The 19,628-nt window shown below is 41.8% G+C and overlaps 1 protein-coding gene and 1 long non-coding RNA gene across 4 annotated transcripts in view; one reads left to right on the top strand and one right to left on the bottom strand.

Annotated features, from left to right (window-relative positions):
- The window catches only part of SEC24C (SEC24 homolog C, COPII component), a 42,227-nt gene extending 24,219 nt beyond the window's left edge, over window positions 1-18,008 (top strand). For all 3 annotated transcript variants that reach the window (XM_087768297.1, XM_087768295.1, XM_087768294.1), the window contains 15 exons: window positions 652-790; window positions 2,742-2,857; window positions 7,415-7,539; window positions 7,808-7,999; window positions 8,998-9,091; window positions 10,202-10,318; window positions 10,800-10,970; window positions 11,369-11,465; window positions 11,754-11,899; window positions 12,382-12,520; window positions 13,333-13,451; window positions 13,834-14,013; window positions 14,726-14,917; window positions 15,347-15,436; window positions 15,878-18,008. In XM_087768297.1, coding sequence (XP_087624423.1) covers window positions 652-790; window positions 2,742-2,857; window positions 7,415-7,539; window positions 7,808-7,999; window positions 8,998-9,091; window positions 10,202-10,318; window positions 10,800-10,970; window positions 11,369-11,465; window positions 11,754-11,899; window positions 12,382-12,520; window positions 13,333-13,451; window positions 13,834-14,013; window positions 14,726-14,917; window positions 15,347-15,436; window positions 15,878-16,018 — 2,058 coding nt within the window. In that variant the 3' untranslated portion in view covers window positions 16,019-18,008. The remainder of the gene's footprint in view (window positions 1-651; window positions 791-2,741; window positions 2,858-7,414; window positions 7,540-7,807; window positions 8,000-8,997; window positions 9,092-10,201; window positions 10,319-10,799; window positions 10,971-11,368; window positions 11,466-11,753; window positions 11,900-12,381; window positions 12,521-13,332; window positions 13,452-13,833; window positions 14,014-14,725; window positions 14,918-15,346; window positions 15,437-15,877) is intronic.
- On the bottom strand, window positions 17,235-19,620 carry LOC148054810 (uncharacterized). Its single transcript, XR_015707125.1, has 3 exons — window positions 19,515-19,620; window positions 19,126-19,250; window positions 17,235-17,305 (listed from the first exon to the last, which is right to left on the bottom strand). It is a non-coding gene; the product is annotated as an uncharacterized LOC148054810 (long non-coding RNA).
- Window positions 19,621-19,628: the final 8 nt, after the last annotated feature.

Raw genomic sequence — 19,628 nt, 5'->3', positions numbered from 1 at the left:
TAGGGTCAAGACAAGCAGAACTTACGGATATACTGTATTTCATGGTGAACTTCAAAAATAAGTCTTATCAGCTGGAATTTTTGAAGATTGTCTGGATGCTCTATGTTCTTGAATATATGGAATGCAATGACTGGCTTCTGTTTTGTCAAAAAGCTTGCTTTTTAGAAGTGAAAAATATAAGAGGTGAAGAGTTGCTTTTAAAACACCCAACCTGTGGTGAAATGTAAATTGTATGCTCGCTCCCATGAGGTTATCACAGCCATTTTTTGCATGGCTTCAGTCTTTTGTGTTCACTTGGGATACATCTGTGCTGTGCAGTGTGGTACTCCTGCTAGAGCTCATGCTCCTCAAGCACGCTACTATATAAGGTAGTGCAGCACCGGCGCAGAAGTACTTCTTTGTGTCTAAGTGGGATAGCCCATTAATGACTGCAGCCCACAAAGAGCTGCTGTGGTACAGCTTAAGTTGAAAAGCATTTACAAAATACTTGTTCAGGCTTCCCCCACCCCCTGCGCTCTCTCCCACAGCTGCCAAAATGTTAAATCCTATGCAATGTACAGGGAGATAGTTTTAAGATCTACAATATGTGTCATCGCTTCTTTCTCATCATCATGTGACCTTTCTTTTCTTTTTTCCCCCCTGCTTCCACAGACCCTTCCTTACTTGGTAGACCATGGTGAATCCGGTCCTGTCAGATGTAATAGGTGCAAGGCTTACATGTGCCCTTTTATGCAATTCATTGAGGGTGGAAGGAGGTTCCAGTGTTGTTTCTGCAGCTGTGTCACTGAGGGTAAGGTTTCTTCTGGGAATCGGTCTCTAGGCTCTATTGGAGTGATCTTTGAACAAGATGCAAGCAAATAAATCTTTGTCATGTTATGATCATTTATAATGTATACTGTGCTTTAACATGTGTTTAGTCTTGTAAAAAAAATCATTATAAAACATGTTCAGTGCTCAGTTCTGAAATTATGTTCAAATTAAGTAGGTGCTTATGCATTGCAGTATTATTGTACCAAACTTTTAACATGAGGTACTTGTAGCATAATGTATGGTGGTTTGAAAAATTACTTATGCTATTTTCTTAGGGTATTTCAAACTTGCGTTTTTCTATGACAGACTGAGATGTACATCTAGTCAGTAGCATGAGTTAGGATTTTTTTTTTTTTTGCTCACAAAGCCTGCTTAAGCACTGCTTAGAAATGAGATTGCAGGTAAATCTGCTACAGCTGAATAGGAGTGTTCAATATATGCCAGTTAATCTTAATTGCTCTTCTAAATTAATATGAAACATGCTTCCTTTTAAGCAGAAGTCACTATGTGCAGCTCATAGTGTGACATGCGTAGATTTGTTTTGAAGGCACAGTGGAATGTAAGGTATAACAAACCTTATGGTGATGTTTTGAGTGTTTCGTTTGGTAGTATTGATGGCTTTTAATGGACTGTTTGTTCTTATCACCTCAGTTATGCTGTACAACTGTTTGTACAAACCAAAATGGAAAGCTGATGGGGGTTAGAAATGGCCAACTTTGAATAACTTTTTTGTCTAGTGATTTTCAGCCTGCATGCATTCCCTGTCCCTGCTTACTCAGCAGCTGTATCAATGGCCGTACCTGTAACAACTGAGCAGGGGCAGAAAAGGGAGGGGAGCCCAGAGACTGCTGATGAAAGCAGTGCTGTAAAAATACAATGTAGTTGTACCTAATACTTAAGAATAATTTCTGTTTTCTCTGCAAAAACAATCTGGTAGTTAGCTTGTACTGGATGTGTACTTGGAGAGAAGTGTGATAGGTGCTTACATGTATAGTCTTAATGATGTCACTTTGTTTTCTTTTGAACTGTTGAAACTTTGAATGTTTAGCATAATTTAAAGGTGGTGAATACTATCATTACAGATAATCTCATTTTATTCTCCCCTGGAGCTATATAAGCAGCTATAGCTGGAATATGTTTTGTCACCCTAGCAATTCTGCAGGAGGGACTCTCTGTCATGGTAGTTCTTGGGGCACAAGGGAAATGCTTTCTTTGTTTCTGCAGCTGACTTCTGTAGGCAAAAACTTAGCTTGACTCCTATTTTACCTTCTGATGCCTGGTACCAACACAAAAGTACTGGGCACTGGGCATGTGGTTACACCCTTGGTTCCTTAATGCTTTACAATCCACTGTAAGAAGTACCCTGTCTATTCTGGCAAACGGATTATGGCAATCTTGGCACCCGAGAGTGCCTAGAAAGGTTTACACTTGTGCAACGTGGGAAGGGAAGGAAAAAGCTAACTCATATAGCAAAACAAGGAGCTCGATCTTTTGGTAAGCCTGAATTGAGTCAGTAATGTTGTAGCCTGTAGTTTGCCTCAAACTCTAAAGTCATTTGTTACTAATTATACAAGATTGCTATATTTTTCCCTTGGACTAAATCCTTCAGAAGAATACAAAGAGCATGTTGTAGTGACGTTTCTGATATGAGATGTAAAATGAGAATGTAAAGGAGATTCAGGAAAAGTACTAGTGACTATACAGTGTGCCACCTGGTGCATAAGACAAACTGGAAGCAGTTTGTCTGTATTTCTTGGCTTTAATGATGCTCTTAAATTGCATTAATATTTTTAGTAATACTTGCATGCTAGTACAGAGTGCTAGCTAGCTTTCCTGGAGTTTTATTTGAAACAGGTGTTGTCGTGTTAGCTCTCTAGTCACAGTGTTTGTCATGGACGTATCACTGAACTTAATGTTTTTTCCATCCCCAGTGCCACCTCACTACTTCCAGCATTTGGATCATACTGGAAAGCGAGTAGACTTCTATGACCGACCTGAGTTATCACTGGGGTCTTACGAGTTTCTAGCAACAGTTGACTATTGCAAGGTACAGTAGAATGTGTTTATTACTGTGTTTTGTTTTGCTTTTAAATAAAAAGTCTGTTTTCTTAAAAGTAATAGTGACATGAATTGTCTGGGGCTGCTTTCCAGCTGGCAGAGATAATAAACAGCATTAATCCAACCCACTTCATTGTGTAAGATAATGTGCTTGTCTGCTTATTTCCCAAAGTAGACGAAGTCTTGATCACACATGACATAATATAATTTTGTTATAGCTGCCTCTGTCATTCTCTTCTGGTGCTACATAAGCAGCTATAGCTGCTGTTACCTTAGCAGTTCTGCAGGAGAGACTCTTTTGCAGTAGTCCTTGGGGCAGACGGAGAATGTAGGAGAGATTAAAGAAAAGTACAGTGGTAACTATGCAATGTGCCACCTGTTGCCTAAGACAGACTTTACCTATTGAACTTAAATTTCACGTAGTGGTTAAAAACACAAGAATAGTGTGGAAATATATATTGTCAGAGCTGATTCACTTTTAAATTAAAGATTTAATCAGGTAGCTTTTTCATCAGTCCTCCTGGTCAAAGAGAAGGGGTTTGAAAGGGTCAGTCGAATCTGGCAAATCAACAAGTGGTTACAGGACTGGTACCACAGCCAGGTGTTCAGCTACTTAGACCACGGGACTGGCTTTGAGAAACCAGTTGGGGTCCTATTGGGGGCTGATGGGGTCCATCTGTCAGAGAAGGGGAAGAGCATTTTCTGTCATAGGCTTGCCAAGCTGGTGAAGAGGGCTTTAAACGCAAGTTGCCAGGGTAGGGGAACCTCAGTCCATCCTGCTCCTACCAGCTGGATGCCAGTGCCAGGAATAGATGCCCAGAGCCTGGAGAAGGATCACAGGTCAGCAGGTGTGCACCTGAAGAGCAGCACAAAGGAATTCCAGCCAGTAAGTTGGCTTCATCGGGGGTCCAACTTAAATGCCTCTATGCAAACACACACAGCATGGGGAATAAACAAGAGGACTTAGAGCCATGTGCACGCCTGCAGGGCTATGATTCTACTTGCATCGCGGAGATGTGGTGGGATGGCTCCTGTGACTGTAGTGTTGGAATGGAAAGTACAGGCTCTTTAGGAAGGACAGGCAGGGGAGACAAGGAAGAGGTGTTGCCGTCTATGTCAATGACCAGCTGGAGTGCATGGAGCTCCGCCTGGGGATGGATCAGGAGCCAACCCAGAGCTTATGGGTCACAATTAAAGGGAGGGCAGGCACAGGTGTCATTACAGTGGGGGTCTGCTACAGGCCACCTGACCAGGAAGACCATGCAGATGAGGCCCTCTATAGACAGACAGGAGCAGCCTCATGTTCACAAGTCCTGCTCCTCATGGGGGACTTCAACCACCCTGATATCTGTTGGAGGGACAACACAGCAGGGCATAAGCAAGCCAGGAGGTTCCTGGAATGCGTTGATGATAACTTCCTTCTCCAAGTGACAGACAAGCCAACGAGGAGAGGTGCTATGCTGGACCTTGTTCTCACCAACAAGGAGGGGCTGGTGGGGAACGCAAAGCTCAAGGGCAGCCTCACCTGCAGTGACCATGAAACGGTGGGGTTCAAGATCCTTAGGGCACCAAGGAGGGTGCACAGCAAGCTCACTACCCTGGACTTCAGGAGAGCAGGCTTTGGCCTCTTCAGGGATCTGCTTGGAAGAGTACCACGGGATAAAGCCCTGGAGGGAAGAGGGGCCCAGGAAAGCTGGTTGATACTCAAGGATCACCTCCTCCAAGCTCAGGAGCGATGCATCCCAACAAAGAGGAAATCAGGTAAAAACGCCAGGAGGCCTGCGTGGATGAACAAGGAGCTCCTGGACAAACTCAAACTCAAAAAGGAAGCCTACAGAGGGTGGAAGCAAGGACAGGTAGCCTGGGAGGAATACAGACAAATAGTCTGAGCAGCCAGGGATCAGGTTAGGAAAGCTAAAGCCCCGATAAAATTAAAGCTGGCCAGGGACATCAAGGGCAACAAGAAAAGCTTCTATAGCTACCTCGATGATAAAAGGAACGCTAGGGAAAACATGGGCCCTCTACGGAAGCAAACGCAAGACCTGGTTACCTGGGATATGAAGAAGGCTGAGGTACTCAATGACTTTCTTGCCTCAGTCTTCACTGGCTTGTGCTCTAGCCACACCGCCCAAGCTGCAGAAGGCAAAGGCAGGGACTGGGAGAATAAAGAACCGCCCACTGTAGGAGAAGATCAGGTTCGAGACCATCTAAGGAACCTGAAGGTGCACAAGTCCATGGGACCCGATGAGATGCATCCGCAGGTCCTGAGGGAACTGGCGCATGAAGTTGCTAAGCCACTATCCGACATGTTTGAGAAATCGTGGCAGTCCGGTGAAGTTCCCACTGACTGGAAAAGGGGAAACATAACCCCCATTGCTACAAAGGGACAAAAGGAAGACCCAGGGAACTACAGGCCAGTCAGCCTCACCTCTGTGCCCAGCAAGATCATGGAGCAGATCCTCCTGGAAACTATGCTTAGGCATGTGGAAAATAAGGAGGTGATTGGCGACAGCCAATGTGACTTCACTAAGGGCAAATTGCGCCTGACAAATTTGGTGGCCTTCTACGACAGGGTTACAGCATTGGTGGACAAGGGAAGAGCAACAGATGTCATCTACCTGGACTTGTACAAAGCATGAGTCACTGTCCCACACAACATCCTTATCTCTAAATTGGAGAGATGTGGATTTGACAGATGGACCACTTAGTAGATAAGGAATTGGCTGAATAGTTGCACTCAAAGAGTTGTGGGCAATGGCTTGATGTCCAAGTGGAGATCAGTGACAAGTGGCGTTCCTCAGGGGTCGGTATTGGGACCGGCACTCTTTAACATCTGTGTTGGTGACAGGGACAGTGGGATTGAGAGCACTCTCGGGAAGTTTGCCAATGACAGCAAGCTGTGTGGTGCAGTTGACATGCTAGAGGGAAGGGATGCCATCCAGAGGGACCTTGACAGGCTGGAGAGGTGGGCCCATGCGAACCTCATGAAGTTCAACAAGGCCAAGTGCAAGGTCCTGCACACAGGTTGGGGCAATCCCAAGCACAAATACAGGCTGTACAGAGAATGGACTGAGAGCAGCTCTGAGGAGAAGGACTTGGGGGTGTTAGTTGATGAGAACCTCAACATGACCCAGCAATGTGCACTTGCAGTCCGGAAAGCCAGCCGTACCCTGGGCTGCATCAAAATAAGAGTGACCAGCAGGTTGAGGGAGGTGATCCTCCCCCTCTACTCTGCTCTCGGGAGACCCCCCCCTGGAGTCCTGCGTTCAGCTCTGAGGCCCCCAACATGGGAAGGACATGGACCTGTTGGAGTGAGTCCAGAGGAGGACCACAAAGATGATCAGAGGGCTGGGGAACCTCTCCTATGAAGACAGGCTGAGAGAGTTGTGGTTGTTCAGCCTGGACAAGAGAAGGCTCTGGGGAGACCTTATAGCAGCCTTCCAGGACCTGAAGGGGGCATACAAGAAAGCTGGAGAGAGACTTTTTACAAGGGCACATAGTGATAGGACAAGGGGTAAAGGCTATAAACTGAAAGAGGGTAGATTTAGATTAGCTATAAGGAAGAAATGCTTCACTATGAGGGTGGTGAGGCACTGGAACAGGTTGCCCAGGGATACTGTGGATGCCCCATCCCTGGAAGTGTTCACGGCCAGGTTGGATGGGGCTTTGAGCAACCTGGTCTAGGGGAAGGTGGCCCTGCCCATGGCAGGGAGGTTGGAACTAGATGATCTTTAAGGTCCCTTTCAACCCAAACCATTCTATGATTTAAATAATAATTTCTAAGGAATAGGAAAAATATGTGCAAGGTGTTTATTAAAGCAACTTGTATCTCTGCTGAAATAAATGCTGGGAAAATAAATGCCTAAATATTACAACTTTATGCTGGTTACCTTCTGATGCCTCAGCTTTACTTCGAGTTAAGGGAAAAAAACAATCATCTTGCTTCTAACAGCGTATGAAGCATTTTTAAATCAAATGAGATGTGATCTTCCCAGGTTTCTTGAAAGTTCTTCTGTTTTTGCTTTTGTTCTGTGTGTTCCTTCCAGTATGACCTAAAGATTTCAGAAAACTGTTGACTGAAACAAGTTTTTCTTTCCCAAAGCAAACCTGATATTTAAGTAGAAGGGAAAGGTTGCAGTTCTCAGAGAGGAAAATCTTTTGCTTTATATTGATGAAATCACCTATAACAAGTCTGGTCAGATTCTAAAGTCTTAAGAACTGGCAGGAAACTTACCTGTCTACTTTCCCTATCTGTCCTAGTCATGTAAATGGGTGATTTAGTTCTGACTAGCCTGTTCTTCGTTGAGCAATGGCAAAATCAGTCTAGGGCATGTAATACCAGTCTGTTTCAAGCACAGTGTGCTTATGTTGTGTGCTAGTTGGGCAGGGATGGGAGAATGATCTGAAGAAACCATTACTGCTCATGAGTAGAAAAGTACATGAAAGCTATTAGAGTTTTGACCAGCATTCATTTGTCTGTGTTGCAGAGCTGTTATGTGGGCTGCATTGCATGGCCATAATGTGACTTCTTCCCTCTCTTCCACAGAATAACAAGTTTCCCAGTCCACCTGCTTTCATTTTCATGATTGACGTGTCTTATAATGCTGTGAAGAGTGGCTTAGTGAGGCTAATATGTGAAGAATTAAAGTCACTCCTAGATTACCTGCCCAGGTAGGTATAGTGTACTACTGTAGCCAGTCAAAACGGGGGAAAATGTCACTTTTTCCCCTTCAAAAAAAAGCTAGAAATTAAAACATTATTTGGTAATCCTATCAAGCTTTTCTTCAGAAAAAGGCCAAGCAGAACATCTTTCTGGGTACCTTTCTAGGTGAAAATAAATTTTCCTTCCTTTCATTTTTCCCTTATCCCTTATTGTGTTGTGTTCTGTGTAATGATTTCACTATCTACTTAGATGTGAAGGCAAGTATGTCTCTTACAGGGAAGGCAACATGGAAGAATCAGCCATTCGAGTAGGCTTTGTCACCTACAACAAAGTGTTACACTTCTATAACGTGAAGAGCTCACTGGCACAGCCACAAATGATGGTTGTCTCAGATGTGGCAGATATGTTTGTGCCGCTCCTTGATGGTTTTCTGGTAAATGTGAATGAATCCAGGACAGTTATTGCCAGGTAACAGAAATTGATTTACAATGTGTGTAATAAACTTCTTGTTTGGTAGATTCAAGTGTTGCATGCTTATATGTCATGTTATTCACCTAGAAGTCACTCCATGTATTTTAACTTCCTAAACTTCCTATACTCTTTGAGATTAAGCTGGCGAAGTAGGATGGGAAAAAGCATGGGGTAAGGGTGTATTTGGCTCGTAGTCCAGCTTGGCAGAGGGGGATTTAGCGCAGAAGGCCATTTCGGGGGGGGGGGCGGGGGGGACGGACGACAACCCACAACTAGAATAATGCAGAGTGAGAGTTGTAAGAATACTGAATCAGTGTCTTTAATGCAACTGCCTAAAAAACTGTAAACTAAGACAACAGTGCTGTCTAATTTTGGTTCTGTGGAGAAAACTGAATGAGTGGGATACAGAAGATACAATTTAGAAGGAAAGAAAGATAAATTAGCAAAGTTTTGCCAAACTATTTAACACGATACTTGAACTGTAATTAAACTATGGTGTGTAGCTAACTACATTTTGGGAACTAGACCTGGCACTGCATGTTTTTAAAGAAAATTTCCAGCCTGTTTTGTAGTGCATTAACAAGCATAAATACAAAACTGTGGATTAAACCTATTAGTCTTTGAATAGTACACAGGATGCTTGGCAAACAGAGGCCAAGAGTCACTAGTCTTTCCTACGAGTTTACTTACCAATATATATTGGAATATATTAAAAGAGCAGGAATACAAAAGGGCTATTGGAGTAGGCAGCAGTTGAGGTTATACAGCAAGCACTGAGGATATGGATGAGAAAAGCCAATGAAGAATGACAAAGCATCATTTTTTTCCACAGATAAATGATGAGATGCCAAATATTGTAAAAACTATGCAAATTTACAGACACATTAGGGACTTCTGTTTAAACCACCTCAGTCTTATAGGTCATCAACTGCAACTGTGTGGCTTTTCCAATTAAATGGAATCTTGAATTCCTCCTTTTTCTTGTTTTTTGCTAGTTTGCTGGATCAGATTCCAGAAATGTTTGCAGACACAAGAGAAACAGAAACTGTTTTTGCACCTGTGATTCAAGCAGGGCTGGAGGCGCTGAAGGTTAGTAAATGCAGTGTCATGGCAAATTGTTTTTGGTCTGAGTACTCTGAAGTTCATATTTTGCTAACACACTAAGACGACAATTCTAAAGCTTTTGTAAGTCTCATTGTGGTAGATGTGCTACATGTAGGGCATACTTGGCTGATTCTTAAAGTGCATGTACTTCCGGTTCTATGTAGCTATCTATCTGTTCTCTAACCAACTTTTTTCAATAATTTTTATGCAAAGTACGAGACGTGGCTTAATCTCAGTTACCTGGCTGGGTTTTGCTTTGAGCAGTTTATAAAACTAAAAAAAAAAAAAAAAAAAAAAAAAAAAAAAGACCCTCCAACATTAAAATCAAGTGCTGAAGTCTGCCATGTCTCATTGAGTTCTGTAACCTTTCCTAAAGTTCTTCCATTCCAATACTTCATCCAGATAATTACATGCACAACCTAATGCTGACTTGTGTATACTGATCAAATTGATTGCCTGTATGATTCCATCCAAAACTGTTCATATAGCTCTATTTGTCTGTCATGCAAGTCCTTAGAAGTCTCTCTTAAACTCAGTTTTAATGACAACTGTTCAATCAAGAAATAATATGAATTACTAATTGATTGTTTACATACTGCATGTGTCGGAGAAAATAACCTACTAAACATTGGCTAGTGTTGACATAGGTTTCTGATTTAAAATTAATGATCTGTTGAAGCTTAGGTTACAAAATCCTTTGCCATTTCTGTAACTCTTTCTTTTCCACAAACTCAGTAGCTGCAAATCAGAGAAGAAAGCAATCTAACACATTTGCACAAAACCTTTTGTAGCTGAGTCCTGCTTACTGCTCTGTCTCTCCTTGGAGTCAGTCCTCTTCTCCCTGCCATGGAACTAGCACAGGTCCAGTAAAACTGAAAGTTGCTTTTCTGTAACTGACCAGTAAGCTGTGCTCCCTGTGTTGGATACCACTGAAGTAACAAAGTGATCACTGAGCCTGTGTGTCTGATAGAGTGCTTTCCTGACATAAAGAAGTGAAGTAATGAGGATGCTTGAATGCTTGTTCTGGAATCACAGTTTCCCTTACAATTTTTATAGATGTTTCTAACCTGAGCTTTTGCACTCGCTTTCCCGCAGGCAGCTGAGTGTGCTGGCAAGCTCTTCATTTTCCACACCTCTCTGCCCATCGCAGAGGCCCCAGGGAAGTTAAAGAACAGGGATGATAAGAAACTGATCAACACAGATAAGGAGAAGGTAATAATGACTTGCATGATGCTTACATTACAGGCCTATATTATACTCTTTATGAGCTAAAATAACTCTGAAGCAACATTTTAAAAAATTACAAGGGTAGCACGTAATGTAACTATCCCAGCTAATATCTTTTAACATTGCACTTTTATCTTCTGTTCTCGAGCAGAGCTGTGTAGACTTGACATCACAAGGACAGCTCTGATATGAGAACAAGAAGAGAGATCTAGATGCTTATACAGGATAAAATACCATAGCTGTGTTAAAGTAAATGTGCTGAACTTACAATTAAAGCGAGATGTGTAGTGATTTTCGTAATATTCAACAGTTCTTCAAAGGCAGGGTCAGGAAGAATTTACACAATCGTGATTTCCCTGAAGAAACACTTAAAGTATAAAAGTGTATTGACTGGGGTTATAAACTGGATCTCACCTTCCTTTTGTTACCACAAACTTCTGATCTCATCTCTGACTTCCTTTCTTAGACTTTGTTTCAGCCACAGACAAGCTTTTATAACAACTTGGCCAAGGACTGTGTGGCCCAGGGCTGCTGTGTGGATCTGTTCCTATTTCCAAACCAGTATTTGGATGTGGCAACACTGGGTGTAGTAACTTACCAGACAGGAGGCTCCATTTATAAGTATGCATATTTCCAGGTAAGAGTGACATTGGCTCAGGCTGGTATTTGATCTAAATAAGAATTATTGTTTAGTTAAGAGTTATTTTTCATACTGTGTATCATAGTGAACAGGTACTTCTTTGGAAGTAAATTGCTACTTAAATTTCAAGATTTTCACCAGAATGATTTTGTGAGCTTTATGTCTTTACACAAAATATCTCTATTAATAACAACAACAAAAAAACCCCCAAGAACAACAGCTATGCTGTTACCTTTTAGCACAATATTTTAGTAGCAGGGCACTGAGTCATGTATGATGGCTGATTTTTAGAGTAAGACTACAGGAGATAGTATCTGGTTTTAAATTACTTTACGGTTTATGGAGCAGCTCTGATTTATGGGAGTATGAAACTTCGATTATGGCTTGTGTTCTAGCTGGAGACGGACCAGGATAGGTTCCTGAATGACTTGAGAAGAGATGTCCAGAAAGAAGTGGGATTTGATGCTGTAATGAGAGTGCGCACAAGCACAGGTGGGTGCTAGCATAAATGAGTCTTAATAAATTGACCACTTCAAGCATGTCATATGGGAAGTAACAGATATTTCCCTAGTTTAAAACATCTTGAGACTAGGCAATGCAAAAAGCTCTGCTAAAGCTTTGAAATTCTAAGACTTTTGTCAAGACCAAGCAAAGATCCCTGCTGAAACCTGTCAAGATAACTTAGTGTCACTGATGACAGGATTTTCAGGGCTCCAAAGGCTGTCTGTCTTGTTATTCTTTTGAAAATTGTGGTTCATGTTGGGTTTTCTTCTTTTTTAGGTATTCGAGCAACTGACTTTTTTGGCGCTTTCTATATGAGCAACACAACTGATGTAGAGATGGCAGGTTTGGACTGTGATAAAACAATCACAGTGGAATTCAAGCACGATGACAAACTGAGTGAAGACAGTGGTGCACTCCTTCAGGTGAGGGGGTAGGCCTTCTAGGAGAAAGTAGTGAGTTGACAATTTAGAATTGTCAGCAAAACTGTGTCAAGGGGGAACCAGATCTCAAATGGGGAGAGTGCCAGTTGCCGAAGAGGATGAGGTCACTCTGAACTGAATTATTAGACACTCCTTCAAGGAAATGCTCTTTCTTTCTGCCCCTTACTATACCCTTAACCTTCCAGCATACTTGTTCTCAGGGTGACCTAGACTGCTCCAAATTACAATCTATTTTGTAGTACCACACCAGTTCCTGTAATACAAACTAACATTGCTGCTTGTTATCTTTCATTGACCCTGACTCTTAGCATATGCTTTTAGCTTATTGTGCAAGTCTTGTACATAATTGTCTTAGTTGTTTAGCCATCTGAGTCCTAGTTTTTAATGAAGTATATTCAAACCCTGCCTTTCTTATTGTAGCAGGACCTCATTTTTCTATATCCTGGCATTTTTGTCTCCTACAGTGTGCTCTGTTATATACAAGTTGCGCAGGACAGCGACGACTCCGCATTCACAACCTCTCCTTAAACTGTTGTACGCAGCTTGCTGACCTCTATCGAAACTGTGAGACAGACACGCTCATCAATTACTTGGCTAAATATGGTAAGGGTAAATATGGTAACAAGAACTGCAACCTTTAACTGCAGTTAAAATGCCTGTTGTCATCCAATGACACCTGTTTATTCTCTTTGCATCAAATGTCATATGACAATGCTGATACTTCAGTCATTTATGGGAAAGAGCGTAAAGCTGTGATGATACTATTGTTGCTTAGGACGAGAGGTACAGATAGAGGGTGTAGGCTTATCCTTCGTACAAATTCTTGTCTAAATTTTTTTAATAGAGATTTGTATTGACAGCTGTCTGAATTTATCCTTGTATTTATTTTTGGACTGGTTTAGTTCATTCTTTTAACTGTTCCAGAATTTTGTTCTGGGAATAGGAAATGGTGGCCTTTGCTCATAGATCAGTGTTAATTATCATACTTTTATGCACTGTACCCTATTTACCCTTTCTAGTTTGCGGTAAAAGCCTACAAATCCAGCAGAGATTGAGAGTTGTGTATGTTTATTGCCATTAAAATGTAAGAAACAGTCCATTAAAGAAAGATGGCCGGGCTATAAAAGGAGTTTCTATAGTACCCCATGATTTCAAGTATGAGTAAGTGTATTTTAAAGTACATGGGAGATAGAGAGTTGAAGAATATGTAATAGAATGGAGTAAATGAGCTTCTTCAGATCTTCAATAGGAATGTATCATCTCTTTCCCACAAATTTGAAGGGGAGGGGAAAAAAAGACTTTCATAAGCAATAGTTGTTTAGATTTACTTTGTGGAAGTAGCATTGTTTTTGTTTTTTTTACTGTTCATGAGCAATCACTCGATAGCCATCCATTTCTTTCCTCTTTCTGTGCAGCATATCGTGGAGTTCTGGGTAGTCCAGTAAAGACTGTACGAGATGCACTGATCAACCAGTGTGCCCAGATCCTAGCTTGCTATCGAAAGAACTGTGCTAGTCCTTCTTCTGCTGGCCAGGTAAACTCCGATGCTTTCACTTGAATCACAAGTTTGGGTATTAAAAGGTGATGAGAGCTTCTTCCTACTTAACCTACTCAAAAAAGTCAATTGCTTTGCTGAGCAGAAATTTGCAAAGAGAAGACCCAGAGAAGTAGAGAGACTGCAAGTAAAACTATAGTTGAGAATGGCTTCTTGGACATCTGTCTGGAGCCCAGGAAGCACAGCCTGCTCCAGGAAAAAGTTTTATGTTACTTTTGCCAGTCCATGATATAATTAGACTGTCAGCTTTCACTCCTCACAGCTGTACCACGCTTCGTTGGTTCATGCAAGCCTTGTTTTGTCAAACATAAGCTTATTCAGCAAGACAGCTGACCAACTTCTGTCTGCTTGTGGCTTGTAGCTGATCCTCCCTGAATGCATGAAGCTGCTTCCTGTGTACTTGAATTGTGTGTTGAAGAGTGACGTCCTTCAGCCTGGTCCGGAGGTCACAACGGATGACCGTGCCTACATTCGTCAGTTAGTCACATCCATGGATGTGGCAGAAACAAACGTTTTCTTTTATCCCAGGCTTTTGCCCCTGGTGAGTAATTCAGGATAGTCTTACCACTTGAGACTTGTGTTGTCTTGACTAGTCGTAAGGACTGGCATTTATATTTTAGGAAGGGAAAGCAATTTGAGAAGGATTTGGGATCTGATGTCTGTTGGGATACTTCACTTCATTCCACTCAGTGATAGATGTGTTAGATGAATTTGCTGGAGGATTTTTTTCCTGAGCTGTGAGCATGTGACTAGTGGTAAAGATGACATTTTTGACCCTTTCATAGTCTTTTAAAAGTCCTAAAGCTTCTTGTAACTTTATATAGTAATATAGTATATTATATAGTTTTTTATATATATATAGTTATATATTATATTATATTATATAGTAATATAGTACAGGGCAATTCCATATACTATTCTGACTTTTCAGTACCATAGTTGCTGGAATAGCACTAACAACTGATTACATTCCTCCTCCAGGAGGCAATATTGGAACTACAGAGTAATTTCACAGCAGCCTTATGTTCTCTTTTGCTGACCAAGAGTCTCTGATCTGCTTCTGTGTCACGTTCAGTAAGAAAACTAAGCTAAGGAAGATGATGCTTCAGTCACGGCTATTGCAGTCTTATGAGTCCTAGAAATGAGAAAACCATTGGGGTCTTTGGCAGAAATTTTCAGGACTTCATAAGATGTTCTTGTTTTATAACCTTGATTTTTTTTTTTATTTTTTTTTTTATTTCACTCTAAACTAGACCAAAGCAGATGTTGACAGTGACGCCTTGCCAGCAGCAATCCGGAACTCAGAGGAACGTCTCTCCAAGGGTGACATATACCTGCTGGAGAATGGGCTGAACATCTTTGTGTGGGTGGGAGTCAACGTGCAGCAAGGCCTGATCCAGAACCTCTTCGGAGTGTCATCCTTCAGTCAGATTAGCAACACCTTGGTGAGCTGGATAGCAGAGCGGGAGCTAGTGTCTGTGACAGTTGCCCAAAACTTAAAACAATGAGAAAGCAAGTTGAGAAAACAGTGTTAAATTTTTCATATTAGGAACAAGAGCAGCACAGGTATGTGAAATTATAGTGGAAATGTCCCTAGTCTGGGCATGCCGGGCATGCTTTTGCCTAGCTTTATTTGACAAGCCACATCTCCACTGATGGTGAGGAGAACAGTCGATATGTAAATGGAACAAATAATTGGCCTTTAATTCTGATATCATGTTATATTCTCTTTTAACTAGTTGAGGTCAAAGAGATTGTGTGTTAGTGGGGGTAGACATATCTCTACCCTTATGTCATATGACAAAACTGCTGAGTTTTGTTTAATGTTGCTCTACTTGGCGTGACTAATGGGGATTGGATATCTTTCATTCCAGAGTACCCTGCCTGTCTTGGAAAACCCCTTTTCAAAGAAAGTACGGTCTGTTGTTGACATGCTTCAAGTGCAGAGATCCCGCTACATGAAGGTAAAAATGTTGTCCCCCATTTGTAGCTTTAAATTCCCTTCCCTTTTAGCAGAGCAGGTGATGCCTGACAATGCTGCAATGCTGAACTTACCCTTCCTGATCTCATAAATGTGATTCAAATAATAAGTTTTCAAGGATCTGAAAAAAAAAATTTGCTACTACTTTTGGAGTGCTTTGCTTACCATAGTTCTAAAACTAATTTCTTTCAGACCTATAATAATATACTACTGCACAAACCATGTACACGGTATTTTCCTTCGATTTAGAAAGGATTGAGACTTAACCCAGCTTAGTTACAGAATTCAAAGCACATAAGTGATACATGCTGTGATTCTGGTTATCTGTTTTTGGATTTTCGAGCTATTTAGCTTTTTGCTCTTTTTTCCAAGAACATTAGGTCTACTAATTACTCACTGTTGGTTTTGTTCTTCTTTTTTATAGTTAATAATTGTGAAGCAAGAAGATAAGCTGGAAATGCTGTTCAAACACTTCCTAGTGGAGGACAAGAGCCTGAGTGGGGGGGCTTCATATGTGGACTTCCTGTGTCACATGCACAAGGAGATTCGGCAGCTACTGAGCTAGAGGAGGGAGTGGTGCTGGAACTCAGCAGTGACATTTCAGTCTCCACTAATGACCTGATCAGAAGGCCCAGCGCCCTCAAAAAGGACAACGTAGAAATCTGTACAATTCCATAATTTTTAATACACATTGCATAAGCAGAAATCCTTTCAACCTCTCCCAGTCCCGTATGAGAGATGAAAAATTTTCCTGGTGAGGGCTAAAAAAAAAAAAAAAAAAAAAAAAGGCCTTTGATACCAGGTCTTTTACTTGTATCTAAATTGTTTCCTGTGCTTGGCAGGAGTTCACCCCCCCCATGCTCGCTAATCCTGTCGTAATGAATGTAGTTTTTTTCAGTTCACTGTACATGATTCAACATTGGGTGAAAAAGCGATAACTCTTCAAAACTTCTGGTAGTTGCTGTGTGTTTGTATGGGCGCGTGTGCATGCTCCAAGTGTGAAGAGGATGCGCAGGTTGGAAGAACAAGAGGCAGGTCAGGTGATGGGAGCTGGAGCAGCCAAACGTTTTGTGTCTCCTTCTCTGAAGAGGGAAACATGACATTGCAGAGCACAGATGTATCATGTGGCTGTCTGAACCAGAAATCCATGAAAAAGGAAATGAGTGGTAAGCCAGGAGGCAGCAGAGCAAATTTCTTTCCACAATCTTCCCTGTACTATATGTTGCTGTGCAGATCTGCAATGGAGTAAGTAATAGTTCAGTGAGCAACAATCAACGGCTTCTGAACAGCATAGAGGTGGAGACGGTGCTTCCTGTTGCGTGTGTGGTGACTCCTCCTCATTGCATGGCTCTGCAATGGTCTACTCAATCCATGTTCCATGGCCTCTCCTGCAGAGCTTACCTGTCTATCCAGATGGTGGTGGGAACAAAAGCCTCTTAACCTTAAGCAGAAAATACTTCTAACAAGGTGATGTGGGGCTGTGTAGGAACTGGATGATAAGGAAGTGGCCATTTTCAAACATATTATTGTGAATTGCAGCAAGCAAGCAGGAATTTGATGCAAATTTGAGACTGCTTTGTACCCTGGAATACAAAGAAAGGGATACAAAAACTAAGATTTAGACTGTACTGTAGTAGGTATTGCAAGTACCTGATTTCGGTTACTGAAAGCATCTGGGCCATAGTGAAGTTTCATTACTGGATGTTTATACCCTCCCCCATTCTACCTACTGATCAGCTTGCACAAAACCTTTTTATAAGCCTGTTTGTTAAACTAAAATACCTCAGACAGATTAATCCATCCACTTCGGCCACTCTGCTGCTCCATTCTGCAAGGGTGGATGAGAAGACTCCTGTGAAGAGAGAGCGAGTGTAAATCAAATTCAGAATTCTAAGGGCTTTGTTTATTCACTTTTGAAAGGGGGCTTGTATATTTTAGCTTGAACGCTTAACAAGTGTTCTTACAATACCCAGGAGTTTAAGCTACCAATAGCATTAAAAGTGGAAGGAAGAATGTGGGTGGATTAGAGAACATATTATCTGGGCTTGATATTTCAGAGGAAAGTCCTTGTTAAGATCAGAAAAATATCTGGCTGTGGTTTTAGTTCCGTATCCTGTAGCATGTATATAAATCCATTTTTCTTCTAATGCTGCTAGTTTGTCTTCCCTCCCATCACTACACAGAAAGGGGAATATGAAAATTGTAATGGAGAAACTCTTTCAAGATGTAGTTGACAGAACCTTCAGCGTTTTTGTATGAATGTGGCTGACTTTTTACTCCACGTACTGCCTCCAACCAAAAAATCTAGAGGATTTTTAACCAGGGGGGAAAAACAACTTCCCAGGAATATAAGGCACAGCAACCAGAGACTTCCACAAATACTGATTTCTAGTATTAATATTGGGGGGGTGGGGGGTGGAAATTAAATCATAAATGAACCTTTCATTTTCTTCACTTGTTTTTTCCAATGCATCTTTTAATTTGTAAAGAAATAAAAATATATTAAGATGTATTTTATGTCATTGTTAGTAAATAAACACTGCTTATTTTTCCAAACCCTGTATTTTGCGGGAGGGAGGAAATGGGAAGGGCTGAAGTCTAGCGGATTGATCCTTTACAATCCAGTCTTCTGCTGACCAAGTTCAGTCTTTTCTTTTTTTTCTGATTCACAGTGAAAGTGACAAGAAATTCAACAAGAGTCAACAGACAAAAGGTGCTGTTTAAAGTCAATGTAACTTTGCTTAGACAAAGGTTTTTTAACTTTCTGCCCCTTCTGAACTTTAATTTTGCAAGGAAATTTCCATTTTCTCTAGCAGCTTGGGTCAGATTGATGGGGGTTTTTTTTTGGTCTGCCTTGGAAAGTATTATCCTTACCTTGTGACAATGTTAACTTAAGGACTTCTGCAGTCTTAATTTTTCAGAGAAACAGAGCTCCTATTTCAGAGTTAAGATAGCAGGGAAGCTGGGTGGGGTTTCTTGTTCGGGGGTGGGTGGGGGAGTTCTAATTGCAAAAATGAAGTTGAGTGAACTGGCAGTGTAACTTGACAGTAGCCTGGAACATTGATATTGTACAATGTGCTGATAAAAACAATCTGTATGAAAGCACAAGACAATCATTGCTGAATATCCAACAATACTTAGCTTGCTGTAGAATATTTTTGGGATTACACTCCTATAGAATGTGCATTATGTCCCGAATCTGCTACTGAACTGATATATTGGGATAATGATGGCCCTTGTGCATCTTGTACATTAATTGTGTGGAGTAAATTGTGCTTGCAGGCATTTTCGTGGCAGCATGCCTTCCGATGCGCATGGAAGTTGTCTTGCAGAGCCCCTGTCTGTTAGCACCCTGTCAGGATACAAGTGGGGGAGGGAGCTGGTGGGGATGGCGTGGGGGGGGGTGGTCTTTCTGTACTGACTGTGGTGTGCTTCTGGATCGTGCCCGAGCAGTGTCAAGACCTAACTTTTCAAAGGAAAGCAAAAAGATGCCCATGTTTTAACCTGTTCCTTATACAGATGGAGAATACTTACTTGCTCATGTCCATACTGACTAATGTCCTGTATTAAGAACTACCAGTTTTAAGTATTGTGATTGGGATTAAGTTATCTCTTAAGGAATGAATTTGAAGCTTTTAGCAATTCCATAACCAAGTGGTAATTCTAGCATACCTTTTTTATTCTTATTGTGTGGCCGGAACTTAGCTTTGCAGATACCATTTTCCCATTCACAGAGTATTTTAACACCCAATGAATTACTCCAGGTTGGTACAGAAGAGCAGCTTCAAGGGAACTATCTCCATGTAGATATTAAAAAAACCCAAAAGTTCTGTTAGTAACAGATGTTTTCTGTTCCCTCCCTTTATGGTCTTGAGCAGGAGCTAATCTCGCGGTACTGCCTTGCACCACCTGAAGGCCTGCTTGGTACAGGAGCCGCCTCGCTGCAGGTGCACTTGCTTTCAGCGCGCTGTGCCTCAGCGAAACGGCTCGGGCTTGCCCCTGTCAGCTCCTGCAGCTGTCTCCAGAGCCGGATGCAGGTGCCTCAGAGGCAGAGGGTTTACCTCAGCTTGAAGTAAGTGCACGAGTAGTGCGGTGCTGCCGTTGTCGTCACAGGTCTGCCTGACGTGTCGCTGCCCCTCCGGCCGCTTGCAGCTTGCCGTGAGCGTGCGAAGTGA

The sequence above is a fragment of the Nipponia nippon genome, unplaced genomic scaffold (assembly GCF_047370975.1).
Source record: "Nipponia nippon isolate SJK-2023a ecotype South Korea unplaced genomic scaffold, ASM4737097v1 scaffold_3, whole genome shotgun sequence".
NCBI lineage: Eukaryota > Metazoa > Chordata > Aves > Pelecaniformes > Threskiornithidae > Nipponia > Nipponia nippon.
The sequence above is the reverse complement of the archived record's forward strand: the minus strand, read 5'-3'. Positions and strand labels throughout refer to the sequence as shown.